We start from the raw sequence: 16,871 nt of genomic DNA, 5'->3' as shown, positions 1-16,871 counted from the left end.
AGATAGGATTTAAAGTAAGTTAAAGCTGCTGACACTTACCCACCTCCGTGCAATTGGAATATAACTGTGTAAGAGATATTTATAAGCTTTTGTTACTACTCCTCCTTGAGATTGAGAATTCAAAAGTTTTTGTAAGTGTTGAGATTATGAGGGATCAATTTTCTTATAAATGGCTAATCTCTCACCTGATGCTCCTTCATCATCTCATCATTGACAACTTTGGCTTTGAAACCATCTGCCGACATGGGACTATACTATTCATGCACTGCAGGCTAAATGATGGTTTCAATGATAATTGGCATCCAAAAGCATGTTTTATTTTAATCATTGACTTTTCATCATAAGTTTACAATGTAAATAAGGAAGTACCCCCTATTTGGATTCAAATAAAAATACTAGAAAATCAAATTCCCACCAAATCAAAATATGAAAAATCGGTTTTAGTTCAAAATACGATTTAGGCTAAAAATGATGGCTCATTAAGTCAATATATACTTCATACTAAAATCCCATAAAATCAAGTTTCTTATTTGATGTGTAAGGAATAAAAGCCACCAAAAATTATCTTGAGAAAATAATTATTCCGAAAAACCATTTTTCATACTTAGTCAATATTGCACATCCGCTAAAAAATTTCTGAGTCCGCCAGTGACTCCAAGTACTCAGAAGTTTTAGCATTTTTTGTTTTTTGTTTTTTGTTTTGTTTTGGGCTCTATGATTTAAATTAAAACTGATTAGTTAATTAATTATTTAATTAAAAAATAGTATAGCCGGTCGGCTTTACTGGTTTTTTATTATTCATAAATTGTCTTTAATAAATAGTATAGACGATCGGCTATAGTCTTTTACATATATATACATATATATATATATATATATGTACGTATTTCTTAATAATACATTCGTGTTCTATACACGTCTTGCGTTTTTTAAATGCAAACATACAATAGTCGTATTGTATATGTATGTATGTATTTCTAATGTTTTATACATGTATTTTTTACAAAATTTTCAGTAAGACACGAAAAATTCATGTATTATACAAATAATTCTCACATATTATTGAATATGAATAACATATGTTATAAAAATTATATTAAAATATCATATAGTGGAAGATTAATATCTATTTTGGATATGTTGAAACTAGCAAATTACTATTTATAAGGTACAAACTAATGCAACTAGAAGGGTCCTTTTTATTTTATTTTATTTATTAAATCTTATAGCCGCGCGGCTATACTTATTTTTGACATGGCAACTAATCGATAGAGGGTCTTCTTAAAAAAAATAATAAATAGTACAGCCGTACGGCTATACCCCGTGTTTTTAATTTTTTTAAAAATAGACTTGTGACACGTGGCGCATAATGCTGGGGGCTTTTTTTATTTTTAAAAATAGTACCGCCGCACGGCTATACTATTTTACATGCGGGCACCTAGATGTTGTGCAGCAGATACTTTGTTTTTCTCTTTAGTAAATAGTCTAGCCGTGCGGCTATACTCGATTTTTTTCAAATTTTTTTTAAAAAATAGTATAGCCGTTCGGCCTTACCGGTTTTTTAATTTATTTATAAATTATCTTTAATAAATGCTATAGACGATCAGCTATAGTCTTTTATATATATATATATATATATATATATATATATATATATATATATATATAGCTATAGTCTTTTATATATATATATATATATATATATATATATATGTACGTACGTATTTTTCAATAATACATTTGTGTTCTATACACATCTAACGTTTTTAAAAAAGCAAACATACAATAGTCGTATTGTACTTGTACGTATGTATTTCTAATGTTTTATACACATATTATTGAATAAGAATAACATATGTTATAAAAAATTATATTAAAAAATTATATAGTGGCCGGTTAATATCTACTTAAGATATGTTGAAACTAGCAAATTAATAACTATAGAAAGTACAAACTAATGCAACTAGGAGGGTCCTTTTAAAAAAAATAATAAATTAAATAGTATAGCCATTCGGCTATACCTTTTTAAATATAATGTATTTAAATATTAGAGCCGGGCGGCGACACTTATTTTTGACACGTGGCACATATCGCTAGAGGGTCCTATTTTTATTTTTTTAATTTTTATTTATAAAAGTGTATAGCCGCACGGCTATACTTCGTGTTTTTAATTGTTTTTTAAAAATAGACTTGTTTTGACACGTGGCGCCTAATCGCTGGATAAATTAGTATAGCCGCACGGCTATACCCAGTTTTTTAAATTTCCTTTTTTTTTTTTCGGTTACAATTTTTTTAAAATTTCTTTAAACAAGTATAGCCGCACGGCCGTACTATTTTACACTGGGGCTGCTATGTTTTTTAAGTAAATAGTGTAGCCGGATGGCTATACTCCATTTTGTTTCTAATTTTTTTTTATAAAAATAGTATAGCTAGGCGGCTTCACTGGTTTTTTAAATTGTCTTAATAAATAGTATAGACGATTGGCTAGTCTTATATATATATACAGATTTTTAAATAAAATATTCGTATTCTATACACGTCTCACTTTTTTTAAAAAGCAAACGTACAATAGTCGTATTGTACATATATGTACATATTTCTAATGTTTAATACACGTAGTTTTTATAAAATTATTAGTAAGACATACAAATCCTAAAAAGACAATAAATTAACAAGCTAAAAAAATAAAAATAAAGTATTCTATCAAAAAATGTGTTATATTTGACGATTTGGGCAAATTGACATGTGAAAAAAGTATTCATACGAAAAAAAGACACGTTATCAATGGTGTGAGTTAGATTGGCCCAAGTCTAGGTGTTAGATTTATCCAAGTCTTGGTGTGTTTCCAAGTGGTGTAGGGTTCAAACCTCTATTAAGTGTGTAAACTTTGGCAAACAGAAAATAAAGAAGTTTAAATAAGTAGTTGAAAAACAAAACAAAACCCAAACTAAAAACAAATGAAGAAAACGTTAGCAAAACTCTAATCTGATTGGGTTTAGGAATATCCCTATAACCAAACAGGTCCGAAATTTTATTAAAACCCTATTTTTCACCATCGAGGAGCGGCAACAGAAATACAGTCCTCGTTGCTCCACCGCCAAATTTCATAGCTCCTGAAACCTTCACCTTTGTCAAACACAGCAATTTAAGCTCAACCAAGTTTTAAAACGAAGAAGAGGAAATGATATCAGCAATTTCTTGGGTGCCCAGGGGAGTTTCAAAGCCAGTTCCCTCAGTCGCCGACCCGCCCACCAAAGAGGAAATCGATGAGTTAATAAAAACCGGTGCTTTGGAGAGAAGGTGAAGTTCTTCAGCTCGTTTTTTATTTGTCTAATTTTTGTGATCGTAAAGATTGATGCTGAATGACCATTGTCTGTTCTGATAGCTGTTATTGTTCTGAGGCTAAGCTCTGAACTCTTTGATTTTATTTTTTGTTAAAGACGATCACTTCTTTTGCAACAAATTGTTGGTCTTGTTCTTTATGGGGTTGGTAGTTTCTTTCTTGAAGCAAAAGGAAAAGATTGAATTTTTCATGGAGTATATTTGTCATGTGTTTGCTGTTTGGCAAAGAGGGTTCATGCATTTTGGTGTTGATTTTCGACTTGCTGACTTGTATGGTTGTGGTGGGTGTTGTTTTGTGCAGTGGAGATGGTGAAAGTGAGGACGATGATGGAGAAATGGATGTTGAAACCCCAAAGAAGGGTGATCAAATCTCCCAAGCATTAGAGGTAGCAAAAGCACTCGGCAAAGCTTCAAAAGTTACAGAGTCAGGGACCAAATTTGATGATATAACCGATGGATTGAGGGAACTTGACATGGAACATTATGATGATGAGGAGGATGGTATTTCTATTTTATCTTTATTTTCTTGAATTCATTTTTGGAGTATAAGGGGGATTATTCACAATGTTGCTTAAGCTGGAGGTGTTGAACTTGAAGCATTGTTGACATGACCAAAGTTTAAGCTATTAGACAAGGTTGAACTTGAAGCATTGTTGAAGTTACAGAGTAGTAATTTGCTTGAGTTTTAAATGGCTTTATTAGTACTATAGTCTATATGTTTCCTCTCATGAGTGTCAATTAAGATATATAGCTAACAGTGCTTCTTCTTATGTCTAACCTCAGGCATTGACCTGTTTAGTAGTGGGCTTGGAGACCTTTACTACCCTAGTAATGATATGGATCCATATCTCAAGGATAAGGATGATGTAAGTTTTACAACTTAATTATGCCACTGTTTTTGTTCCAGTTTTTGTTGTTCTCTTGTTTTGTGAGGCTAGAAGAGCGATTCGGTTTTTCATATTCAATTTTTAATTTTATCAAAGGACGAGGAGTCTGAAGACAGTGATGACATGACCATTAACCCGACTGATTCAGTCATAGTATGCGCCCGCAATGAGGATGATGTCAGCCAGCTTGAGGCATGTAATAGATAGCTGAAACTATTGTTTCATTTCTCTTTGTCGGTTTGCCACTGATAATAATTGAATTACGTATGAGCAGATTTGGCTGTATGTCGAATCAGAAGATGGTGAATCAAATGTTTATGTGCACCATGATGTCATCATTTCATCGTTCCCCCTTTGCACAGCATGGCTTGATTGTCCTCTCAAAGGTGGAGACAAAGGTGCGAATCATGTGATATTATGCATTTTGGTTGAAGTTGCTTGAGTTTACTCATATATGTGAGTTATATTTTTTAATTGTAATTTATTCTTCTCTTAAGAAAAATGTAATATTTTCTTTTTCTTCTTTTAAGTTTCTGTTAATCATTAGCCTCTATTTGGTGAATCTGAATATTGTTCATCTTCATTGGTTGTTTTCCTAGATATCAATTACAATTTTGTTAAAATTTAGATTTCTGTTACCCATGAGCTCTCATTTTGGCGAATTTAAATGAGATTATCTTATGCATTGTAATTTCTCACTAGACTTCATAGTAATTTGAGATTCAAAGTAATTTTTCATGTGTTTAAACTTGAATCATATGCATTCTCTAGACTTCATAAATTTAAGTAACCAATTTGTTTTATGAACCTTGTATGGTTTATTGGATCATTTCTGATTTTTATCAATATTTGGGGTCTACTCCATTTCCATAAACATATTGCTTGCTTAAATACATGTATATATGGGATATTCCTCTTTTTAGATATCATGTGCTTAGATTTAGGCAATCTTTCAATTAAAGATGCCAGCCACAGCTGGTTCTTTTACAAGTTTATTAAAACGTAGATAAGTTTTCAGTTTCTGCATTGCTTTACCTTTGTATTTAATTCTTTTTTTTCAATGCTGGCAGGGAATTTCATAGCTGTTGGTTTAATGGATGAACCTTCCATTGAGATTTGGGATCTTGACATTGTATGTAGTTTATGCGTTCTACTCTCATTAGATAGGTTTAAGTAGGAAATTGATGGAGATATTATTGCTTTTTCTAAACATTTTTTCTGTTTTTCAGATTGATGAAGTACAACCATGTGTGGTATTGGGCGGTATTGCTGAGATGAAGAAAAAGAAAGGAAAGAAGGTTTGATGCTCAATTCCTTCAATGCCTGGGTTTGATAATCATACAATTCTTTGTCACTTCCTTTTACCAATTCTGCAACTTGCTTTGTGTTAGGCATCAATCAAATACAAAGAAGGCAGCCACAGAGATTCAGTTCTTGGGCTTGCTTGGAATAAGTTCTACAGGTTTGTTAACTCTTTTATAGTTTTGTACTACTTGTTGCTTCAGTGGAAGGTTTATATTCGATATTGTCTTTTCCTATAAACAGAAATGTACTTGCTAGTGCAAGTGCTGACAAACAAGTTAAGATTTGGGATGTGGCTACCGGAAAATGTACTATTACCATGGAGCATCATACAGACAAGGCAAGAATTTAGACAGCATTGCATTTATATCTTTTATCCCAAAATCATATTTTGGATGGTGTGCTATAGAACAAATGCAATCTTGAGCTCTCTATTTTAAGGATTTCAGCTGACTTTTCCTTGCAATTTTAGCAATTTAACCTCAATTTTAACTTCTTCATACTAATTTTTACAGGTTCAGGCAGTTGCATGGAATTATTTTGCCCATCAAGTTCTTCTTAGTGGATCTTTTGATCATTCAGTAGTCTTGGTATATTATTTTTACTTGAGTGTTGCATTCTTTTCATATATTTGTTTTCTGACAAACTTTAGACATTGTCAAGGAACTTTCTTATTTGAAAATTTCATTGACTGGTGAATTTATAATTGTTATGCATTCCAGAAAGATGGGAGGGCGTCATCACATTCTGGCTATAAATGGACAGTCACAGCTGATGTAGAAAGCTTAGCATGGGATCCACACACTGAGCATTCATTTGTGGTGTGTGCTTTGGCTCTTAAGACAGTCATTTTTCATACTCAATTACGAAGTTCTTTGCTTTTTTTTGGTTGATTCCTTGTATCAACACCTGTGTGTGTGTATTATATGTACTTTTAATGTGGATACAGTTACTCTCTGGCTAGATAAGAATTATCATTTATTGATCATCATTCATTTTGTAAATCCATCCAGGTGAGCCTTGAAGACGGCACAGTCAAAGGTTTTGATATTCGGGCTGCCACATCTTCTTCTACTTCTGAGTCTAAACCTAGTTTTACTCTTCATGCACATGACAAAGCTGTTTGCGCAATCTCCTATAACCCCTCAGCACCTAATGTACAGTCCTCTTTCTCTTCACTTTTGGGTACTTTTTATGCTGTTGATTTATGTGTAATCTCACCTTTGTGCTTTTCTTTTCAGCTTCTTGCAACTGGATCCACGGACAAAATGGTATTATGTTCTTCCCATTACCTGCTGAGTCTGTATACCAACCAGATTTGGATATCCTAATATTGTTCCACTACTATTTGTTGCAGGTAAAGCTTTGGGATGTGTCAAACAACCAACCCTCATGCATTTCATCCAGGAACCCTAAAGCAGTAAGTGACATATGATTTATATGCTAACGTAATGAGTTATTCTTCTTTTTCTTATTTGTTTATTTTCAATGAGAGATTGATTGTCGGACTCTCTTCTGAATGTTGTCAGGGAGCTGTGTTTTCTGTTTCGTTCTCAGAAGATAACCCGTTTTTGCTTGCCATAGGAGGCTCAAAAGGGACTCTGGAAGTGAGCCATCTTTCTGTATCTTGTTTATGGGTGGATTTTTGGATATTTGAAAGGCATTTCTATGGTGGATGATGATTGCTAATTCAATGTGGCTGAATTTTCAGGTATGGGATACATCATACGATGCTGCAGTTGCCCAAAGATTTGGGAGTTACATCAAGAAGAGCAGAACCCCACCTGGGTCTTGACCTGGTTAAATTAGAAGATGATTGAGGAATTGTTTTTTCGTTTCTTTTTTCTTTTTGCCTCTTTAAACCTACGAGCTTTTCCATTTTCTAGGGAACAAACAAGTGCCCACCTGTAGAGGTCTTGCAGTTTTGAAATCTTTATGACTTGGATACCCTTCACAGCCTTGGAAGTATACTCGTGTGTAAGCAGGGGTAGTTTTGTTTCCTGTATTAAATTTAATGTTGTGTTAAGGGATGTGATATGCTTGATGACTGAGTGGAAAAGAACAGTTATTCTCTTGTTCAACATGAAAGTCATAATCTTAAGCTCTGGTCCGGCTAACATTTCGATATCATAAATTCTTTTCAATGCAAACTAGTCCAATCTTCCCACTAGTATTGTAGTAGGAATTACAATGTAATTAGAGATGCTCTTGAAGCATTTTGCAAAGTGAAATGGCAAATTGCCGTACTAGGTACGGTAATTGTTGTCTCAACTAAGAAAGGAAATATATTAACCTAAAATATGTCATGTTGTTCAAACTTCTCTGTGGCAAATGTCCTTGAAGGCAAGTTAAGTTTCTAAGGTTATATTAAAAAGAAGAAAGACTGAAAAAACAAGGCATGTCAAGCCAATAATTGCAATTCTTTTTCCAAGGAAAGATGGCTTCTTATTTCTATGATCAAACCTACCTTCTTTATTTTCTAACAATAAAAGAAAAAACATGCACTCTAGCTTTCACAAATTATAGTTAAATTTCTTGCCCATGTGAGCAATTCTGTCATAATTGGTTGGCCACATGCTTTCATCACCTTCCATGGACATTGAAACTTATCATATGCTTGCCTTTCTTTTTCAATTGAATTAGTGGGTGAGCAAGTGCCATGCCCAACAACACATCACATACACAATAGCATGGTTTAACACTTAATTAATCACCTCTATTAGGTCTACGCCTTACCTATATATTTTTAATCTTTTGCATTAAAATCATTTTCCCCATTAAGAACTAGATTTTAGAAAAACGTGCATTTTTGTTATGTAAAGGTATTGTAGTCTATGTTCATAGTATATACTAGTAAGTGGGGCCCAAAGCCTTAATTTATATTCTTCATTGCTTAAAAAAAATTATTGATCAATGTGATCTTATCACTCAGTGACACAATGGGCACTCGGTTGGCTTGCCAACAGAACTAATTGAGCACCTCTTTTCTGACTTCAATTCATGAGCCTCTTTTTCTTCTTCTCTTTTCCTGATAAAACAAAAAAAAATGAAAGGGCATAATATTCCTGCTCGATAAACTCCAAAACGTCACAAGATTTGTCTTCAAATAACATCAGTTTTGCCAATCGGGTCTAGCCTAGTGGAAAAGTGCAAATCACCTAGTGGAAAAGTGCATTGATTTGCAGACTAATGATTAAGTTTGAACCCCATTAACACTTTGTTATTGTGTGTGAAAGAAAAATCATAACGCGTGGGACAATTGATGAGTTATTAATATTTTGTCCTGCATATAAAAATTAGAAGAGGTTCCTATTAATAATGGTCTGATGACTCTGATCTTATAATTAAGTAATGTTCATTATGCTTCTCAACATTGCTTAGAAGAAAGCATCATCCCACCAGCAAAGCACCCAAGCAAAGTTTAAATAAAAATATCAAACTTTCAGAGTCCACTAAATTTGTCTAACCATATGATCCAATCCAACCATGAAAACCATACAAACAAAACAAAAGAAATAAACAATAGGCCAACAGAGAACCCATTAGACTGGAAATGTACATAATGCAGCTGGGGAAGAAAGAGACACTATTCATATTCAAACAAAATAGTATTTTATTAAATCAAGTAATTGACAACCAGAAAGATTGATTGCTTACACAATGCCTATGGGCTTCTTACTTACATCTTAAACTCACTAATTTCTCAAAAACACCACCAGAGAAACTCACTTAACCCATGATTTGAACAAATTAAGATTATTAACACATAAACATGTCAGCAGAAGCCATAATTGGTTGGTTCAAACAGAGAGTGCTCCATGGATTAACAAATCCATCACCACCAATAATCTGAGTGTCTTCTTCTTCAGCCTCAAAAAGCCATTTGCTTGAGTTTATGCAGTCTATGATATCGTTGAGAGACTGCAGTCTGTTGCTGAGCTCATCCATCTGAGCTCTGAGGACAGAGTTCTCTGCCTCAAGGTTCATGTAGAGTTGGTTGGTCACATTCATGCTTGTAAGGATTTGGTGGTTCTCCTTCTTGAGAAGACCAATTTGAGCCGTCAGATCGGTCAGATGCTCCTGTTTGCGCATCCTAGATCTACGTGCCGATTCCCGATTGGATAGCATTCTTTTGCGCTTTCTTTGGTCCATGACCTGATGAGGATCTTCATCAGAGCCTGAGTTCTGAAGCATGCTTGACCCTGAAGAAACCCCACTAGAAGAACCCATGTGGAAAATATGCTTAAGAAAATAAAAAAGCAGTCTTTTCTTTTACCCAATAAAACTAGAATGATTATTTAAACAACCCAGATGCTAATTTTGAAAACAAAATGAAAAAACCTCAAATAAGCAATATAATTACTTATAAGTTGTGATGCAGAGCTATTTTATGAAGAGATGGTGTTCATGAAAACACATAGAACCAGTAGAGGAAGCAGACAGAGAAGGATTGAACTAGGTGGGTTCTACGCCTGAGAGTGGAATTTACCATAAACCCAGAGAGCAGGATTTCACTAAGTACAGGAGACATCAATCTAGCTCAAACATGAAGAACTGTATCTATATCTATGCATGTTGAGCATTAAAAGAGAAAAAGAAGTGCCCAATGTTATGAACTTTAAAGCAGACACAGGTTTTCAGAACCAGGGAGATAGCTATGAGAGGAAAACAGAGAGAAGCAGAGGGACAGAGATAGAGATTAGACCAAATTTTAGAGCAGGAAGAAAAGATAAGGAAGAGGAGGTTTTGAAGAGTGGTGGAGGGTTGAATATATAGACCAGAAACGCCCACCATATAGACATAAACTATTAAGAATATTTAAGAACATGTCTCATTTGTCTCAATATAAAATTATAAGGAAAAGGTAAAGAGAAACACCCGTGTGCAACGGGAATAACACTATTTTGTTATATTCGACTAATCACACTATGCCACGTTTGATAATTTTTCCACTGAACATAGTGTGATTGGGCTGAGAATAGCAATACAGCCCCAAGTTGCAGCCTGACTGATATGGTATGTATACTTCAAAACCAATGTGTCAGTCTTCCCTCTGATTTTGACTGAGCATGAAAAATAACGGAGATGTACTTTTTGAGGTAAATTTGTAAGTGAAACTGCTCAAAAGGAGCACTATTTCATCTCATCTTGAGAAACTATTGTTATGACAGTAAAAGTTTTATTATGTGGCATTTTCTTTTAAAGGGTGAAAAAAGATCCCAGAAGCATAAACTGCTGCAGTAAAGGGCACATGTTTGTGGTCAGAATTTTGAAAGCTGGTCCCTAAACATTGATCAATAATGAAAGGTTACAGCTTGAAGGTCAGGCCCGCCCTGTAGTCTACCAGAATTTTTTTTATGAAATGAGGATAACACTATTTTGTTATCTCCGATCAATCACGCTATGCCAAATGAAAAAGTTATCATGCGTGACATAGCGTGATTGATCGGAAATAGCAAAATAATGGTATCCCGTTACACAAGTATTTCTCCTAGTCTACACCAGTGCCCATTGGCAAGCAGTTGCAGCTATGTGTTTTGAAAAGACACGAGCAGAAAAAAAGCAAATTGAACCTTTGCTGCTTTGAGATTCAAAATAATTTCTCATGTGTTTCTACTTCATTTTTTTTTTGTGATTACAAGGAGGCCGAGGCCAAGACGGAACAAGAAGAAAAAGCTAACAGATCACAGCCCTCCGAAGGGCCCTTCCTAACACATCGTCCAACAAAATGATCAAAATGGAATCCAAAACTGACTCAAAATTATGAAGCCCTAAAGGTAATTCATACCCCAAATTAGCAAGGTGGTCAGCAGCTTTGTTGTGCTCCCTGTAAACATGAGAAATCTTGCAACTCCAATCACAATTTAGCAACAACTTGCAATTTTCAATTAGACAAAAAAGGGAGTGGGATTGGTCAAAAACGTTGGTTTGAATTGTATGCATTTTCTAGATTTTATAAATTTAAGCAACCAATTTGTTTTATGAACTGATTTATTGGATCATTTTTTGATTCATTTTTGCTCACCACTTTAACACAAGGTGTACCATCACCATCATTTTCAACACTTGACATGTGTTCATGGACATAATCATAGTTCCATAAATACATAACAAAAAGTTAACTATGGTTATATCAATGTACATGTGTCAGGTGATAAGAAGAATGATGAGAGTACCCCTTGGATTAAAGTGATGAGTAAAAATATTTCCCTTTTTATATATGATGTGCTTAGATTTAGGCAATCTTTCATTTAAAAATGCCAGCCACAGCTGGTTCTTTTTCAAATATACTCTTCATATTGAACAGTGAACACAAGAAGATAAATGACAACCAATGAAATCTGAAGCAACTTTTTTCTGTGCCTTAAAGAAGCACATGGTCTTGCAAGTTGCCTTGGAGGCTTGGACCCAGTTATTCGAAAAGAGGAGAGGGAAGGCTAGAGGAAACCAGCCGAGAGTAGTGGGCAGTGGTGGGCTGGTAGTGGGTTTTGGGGGTTAAGAAAAGTTTGGCGCATATCGGGTCTTAGGTCCCAAATTGTGTGCTCTGTTTTCTTTATAGTACTTTTGGAAGTGACATGCTTTTTAGAGTAGGATATAGAGTGGGTGCTTTCCTAAAAAGCAGCATTCCATGTAGCAGCTTTGATAATAATTTCTTTTTTCGTTGGATCAAATTAGTTAGCCGTTAAATTAAATTGGTTAGTCTGATTTAATGGTTAAGAGATAGAAGCTCACTTAAAGGCCATATATAAAGCCTTCACCGTGAATGACTCTTGAACCATTTGGGCTGGCCCTAGGATAGGCCTTCTTACTTCTGATGGGCATTGAACTATTAAGAATATGGCCCAAATCATAAAGTGAAAGTACTTGGAAAATTTTGTATAACTTCCTTTCAGGTAAACCAGACCAGCATACTTTTTTTTTTTTTTTTGTGGTTACATTGGGAGGAAAGAAACCCCTTGGGGTTTCGAACCTGGGTTGTCAAGCAGGGGGAAGGGGGAGGCCACCACTGTGGTACCTGCTCTCGACAGACCAGCATACTTTTCAACATATACAATATGCTTGAGTAAGTGACCCATGCATCTACCTATTAAGATTGAGTAGAGAAAATCAAGAAAGGATAAAAAAGAAGAAAATAACAATAATAAAAATAGACGCATCTTTATTCAATGCCCTTGGTTTTTCTTAGGAAATGTCTTACATGCATTATCGATAATACAGAACCACAGTCGTACACTTCAAATAACAAAGCACAATTATATACAGAGTTACAAGACAGTGTGTCCCATTCAGAGACCTCAAGCTACAAAACAAGATAATAAAAAATCTTGTTAAGATCATTATGACTAACAACACATTTCTCTATTGCATGGTTTTCTATTATAGACCAATTGCACGAAGAAGCATTGTTGAGGAAACTGGAAAGCCTTTTGAAAATTACCTAGGCATTCACAAAAGCAGCTTCTGGATGGTAGTGAAGCATCTCATGCCACATCATCTCCCTAATCATTGGTTCCACTAAATTCTCATCTATGTCGAGGTTGATCGGAACCTGGGCAGGAGGATTGCATCTTGGATCATATAACCCTGACATGTAAGGGTGTTGGAGTGCTTCTGTGACAGAGATTCTCTTAGTTGGATCAAACACAAGCATCCTTTGCAACAAGTCTATAGCTAACGGATCAGCTTGGGGGTATAGACGGGAAAAATGTGTTCCCCTAGAATAGGGCAGCGATTTGATGTACTTCCTGGCTTTCGGATTGTCAATGAATGCAAGATCAGGTTCATGCTGGCTACCAAGAACATTGATAATTAGTTTTAGTTGGTTGAGGCATTCAGTTCCAGGGAAGATTGGTTTCCGACCAAGAATCTCAGCAAAGATGCATCCTACGGACCAGACGTCAATGGATGTTCCATAATTGTCACAGCACAATAGCAGCTCTGGTGCACGATACCAGCGAGTGACAACATACTCTGTCATGAATTGGCCAGTACCTCCACTGGTTCGGGCCAACCCAAAATCACATATTTTTAAGTCACAGTTAGCATTGATGAGCAGGTTTCCAGGCTTCAAGTCCCGGTGAAGGATGTTTGCTGAGTGAAGATACTTGAGCCCTCGAAGCAACTACAACGCAAAGTCAAAATTAGTCACAAGCAGAAAAACTACTAGAAGAAATAGATCTAAAAAATTAACTGGAGCTTGGTCTCTAATCACATTTTTTCAAGCTTTGAAATGCACAGAACCCCAAGAGGTTAATTTCTACATAAGAAAATGCAAGAAGCTGCAATTTCTCATTGGTAACATGCGTTCTATTCATTAAGTTCCCACTCCTATTCCCAAAATCATTTGTTTGTACGAATTAAGTTGGCGCAAAATTAGCATCAACCAATTAGAATGCCTACTTCAAAGAATTAATGAAGTAAAATAACACTAGTTGGGAGAAAGCTAATACCTGAAATAGAAAGTATTTGCAATGGTCACTGGAAAGTGGTTGAGAGGACTTTATAATTTGATGAAGATCTGTATCCATGAGCTCATAAACAAAATACACATCCTTGAAACTTGTCCTGTGGATAGGCATCATAACATCCTTCAAAGCAATCACATTCTCGTGCCGGATATGCCTAAGAAGCTTCAACTCCCTCAAAGTCCTCAATGCATCGATTCGGTTCTCAAACACATTATTGATCTTCTTGATTGCAACTTTCTCATTTGTTACCCTATTGATGGACGAGCACACTATGCCATATGCTCCTCGCCCTATGGGTTTGATCGGAACGTACTTGGTGTCAACCTCAAACAATGTTTGCCACATTGAGTAATAATGCTTCCCCCGTTGCCTAATTCCATCTGGAGGCTCAACTAAAGTTGCCATTTTTTTTTTCTGTAAATCACCATAAAATGGTCTAAATGAATCAATACCCAGTATAACTAAAACCACAAATGCTTCTAAGTAACCTTCAGGCAATGAAATATAATAAGAACAACATGAATTACCATATTAACTTACTGGTGAAGCTGGTTGGAACAACAATTTAGACAAGGAACATAAACAAGTGACAAAAGTTGAAGTGCACGACATGCACTGGATGAAAATAATACAAAACTAGAAGACAATATGTCTTGGTGTATTTGCGTGTGTGAAGAAGAGGGAGGCTTTAGAATGGAATCAATCCTTACTTGCCCTTACCACTTCTGGGCTTGGATCTTTTCCAGTCACCCTCTTCCCTGTTTGAGTTATTCTTGTTGCCTTTTCCCTACTTTTTTATATTTCTAAAAAAAATTTCACTTCCCTTTAGGCTTTTCTCTTTTTCTTCTTAAAACCCCACTCTGTCCACTCCTAAACCTTATTTTTTTTCTTTTCCTTGTCGACCCAGCAATTCTCAAATCCCATTCACACCAAAAACTCTCCAGCTTTTACACTCTATCTGTTTCATGCCTTCAAACTCAAAATTGAACAAAGCTAAGCTAAGAAAGCAAGGTTTTTCCCAACACGAAGCTCCCAAATTCACTTCCCAATACCCAATTCATGAATTCGCAGCTCAATTCTACGACTTTACACAAAATTGAAGAAGGAGAACAAAAACCCAGAAGAGAGAAAAGGCCTAACCTCAATAATTGGCGAGCAACATTAATCAGAGAGAGATTCTGAGGTCGTGGAGACAAGTAAGAGGCATGTAGTTGTGCAGATCCCTCCTTTATCTATAAATATATATGGATATAAATGGCTCAAAAGCTCGTAGTGATCAGATCATCACGAGTTATGATTCGTTATCTCGTCGTGATCAGTGAGAGATCTTAGCGACATGCCCCATGGCACGCACAGAGACTAGAGAGAGAGAGAGAGAGATATATATTATATAGAGATAAACGAAAGGTTAGTTTTGGGTTTTGGGTTTGGGGGAATGGGGCAGAGAAATGAAAATGAGCCTAACCCATGACACAACCACACGGCAAATTTCGGTACAAAAACTGCTCAGAAACGACAGCTCTTCTTAACATCCATCTCTCTTTCGGTCTTCGTTTTCTTGCTTCTTTCATGCGCAATCAACACAACCAAATCATGGAAATTAAAGAAACAAACACGCTCACGCTCAGCGTCAACGCCGCCCGCCGACGGCGGCTCCTTGTCAGCTCGGCTTGGTTTGGTTGGCTGACTATTTATCAGTCAATCACTTATCACAAGGAACAGGGCAAGTCTCTCTCACTCATTTATATACCTTTTTTCAACACTTACTTATTTGGAAATTTATGCCTTCAACGGCACAATAATTTTCTAATATTAAAATATTATCACCAAAATTTAATATGGTAATTATAGTTAAGAGATCTAAAATATTCATTTTGGAAATATTAATAGTAATTATAGCTTAATTTTTGTGGATTATACATTAATGGTATACGGGGATTTCGAACTTGAAGAAAAGAGAAGTACCATTATCACGGGCAGTGGCGTAGCCAGGAATTCTCTCAAGGAGGGGCAACATTATTAGCCAAGATAAATGGAAAAGCCATACCACCACCAGACTTGGACTAGGATGGGTTAGAGGAGAAGAAAAATGCAAACAAGGATGTGCCAAGAGAATAAAACTATGAGATAATAGATTAATAACCTAAAATCTTAAGTATCCATTGTTTTTCTACATAAATATATTTTAGAATAAGTTCAATTATATAAGAAAACTTTGATGGTTGTTGTTCCAAAAATATTTAATGGGTTTTAAGACAATATTGGAAGATGTAGCTAATTAAACTGAACATGAATAAAAACACATACGTTGTAGAAGGTCAAACCAATTGCTCTACCACCCACTTCCATATGCTTCATGCCTTCTTTTCTCAAGGTCAAGTTGAAAATAATGAGCAAATAAAAGCCTAAACTGTAAGTGTTACAATTGGGTTTGAAGGGTCATATGACCCTCCTAGGCCTTAATTGGCTCCGCCCTTGAGCACGGGCAGAACTAGAGCCATGTGCAAGGTGGCCTTGGCTCCCACCTCTTTTACAACCCTTTTAACACTTAGAAAAAAAAAATATAATAAAGTAATTTGCTATTAAGTTTTAAATTTTGGCTCTCCTAATCTAAAGATCATTAGATTAACCATTAGGTTAACTAGATGGCTCACACTCTTTCTGTTATTTTATGTGTAACAAAAAAGGAATGATTTAGTGATTTTATAATGCTGATGTATATTACTATGTGTAAAGTTTATGATGGGTGGGAGCTCTAAGTTAGCCAGCTGGGAAAGTAAAGCCTAAAAAACCTAAGGGGTGGCAGTCCAACTTGAAGATATGGCAAGGTTGACACCTCTAGTTGAGAGTTTGCCTTTGCTTTCCCTACAAT

At 35.4% G+C, this 16,871-nt stretch overlaps 3 protein-coding genes across 3 annotated transcripts; 1 reads left to right on the top strand and 2 right to left on the bottom strand.

The window, feature by feature from the left end:
- The first annotated feature begins 2,981 nt into the window (after window positions 1-2,981).
- On the top strand, window positions 2,982-7,648 carry LOC110774156 (uncharacterized). The gene is made up of 16 exons (XM_021978700.2): window positions 2,982-3,300; window positions 3,644-3,843; window positions 4,126-4,208; window positions 4,326-4,421; window positions 4,504-4,627; window positions 5,300-5,361; window positions 5,459-5,527; window positions 5,621-5,691; window positions 5,775-5,871; window positions 6,047-6,121; window positions 6,254-6,352; window positions 6,545-6,688; window positions 6,773-6,802; window positions 6,889-6,951; window positions 7,061-7,138; window positions 7,243-7,648. Exons 1-16 carry the CDS (start codon window positions 3,182-3,184, stop codon window positions 7,324-7,326), a joined length of 1,494 nt encoding a protein of 497 aa, XP_021834392.2. The 5' UTR covers window positions 2,982-3,181; the 3' UTR covers window positions 7,327-7,648.
- Window positions 7,649-9,126: 1,478 nt separating this feature from the next.
- On the bottom strand, window positions 9,127-10,330 carry LOC110773371 (bZIP transcription factor 44). The gene has a single exon (XM_021977887.2). The coding sequence runs from the start codon at window positions 9,759-9,761 to the stop codon at window positions 9,291-9,293; it is 471 nt and encodes a 156-aa protein (XP_021833579.2). The 5' UTR covers window positions 9,762-10,330; the 3' UTR covers window positions 9,127-9,290.
- A 2,334-nt stretch (window positions 10,331-12,664) lies between these two features.
- Window positions 12,665-15,639, bottom strand: MPK7 (MAP kinase 7). Its single transcript, XM_021978356.2, has 3 exons — window positions 15,140-15,639; window positions 13,982-14,413; window positions 12,665-13,653 (listed from the first exon to the last, which is right to left on the bottom strand). Exons 2-3 carry the CDS (start codon window positions 14,402-14,404, stop codon window positions 12,970-12,972), a joined length of 1,107 nt encoding a protein of 368 aa, XP_021834048.1. The 5' UTR covers window positions 14,405-14,413; window positions 15,140-15,639; the 3' UTR covers window positions 12,665-12,969.
- Between the last annotated feature and the right edge of the window lie 1,232 nt (window positions 15,640-16,871).

The sequence above is a fragment of the Prunus avium genome, chromosome 7 (genome assembly GCF_965620075.1).
Source record: "Prunus avium chromosome 7, drPruAviu1.hap1.1, whole genome shotgun sequence".
NCBI lineage: Eukaryota > Viridiplantae > Streptophyta > Magnoliopsida > Rosales > Rosaceae > Prunus > Prunus avium.
This window is presented reverse-complemented; position numbering and strand designations above follow the sequence as displayed.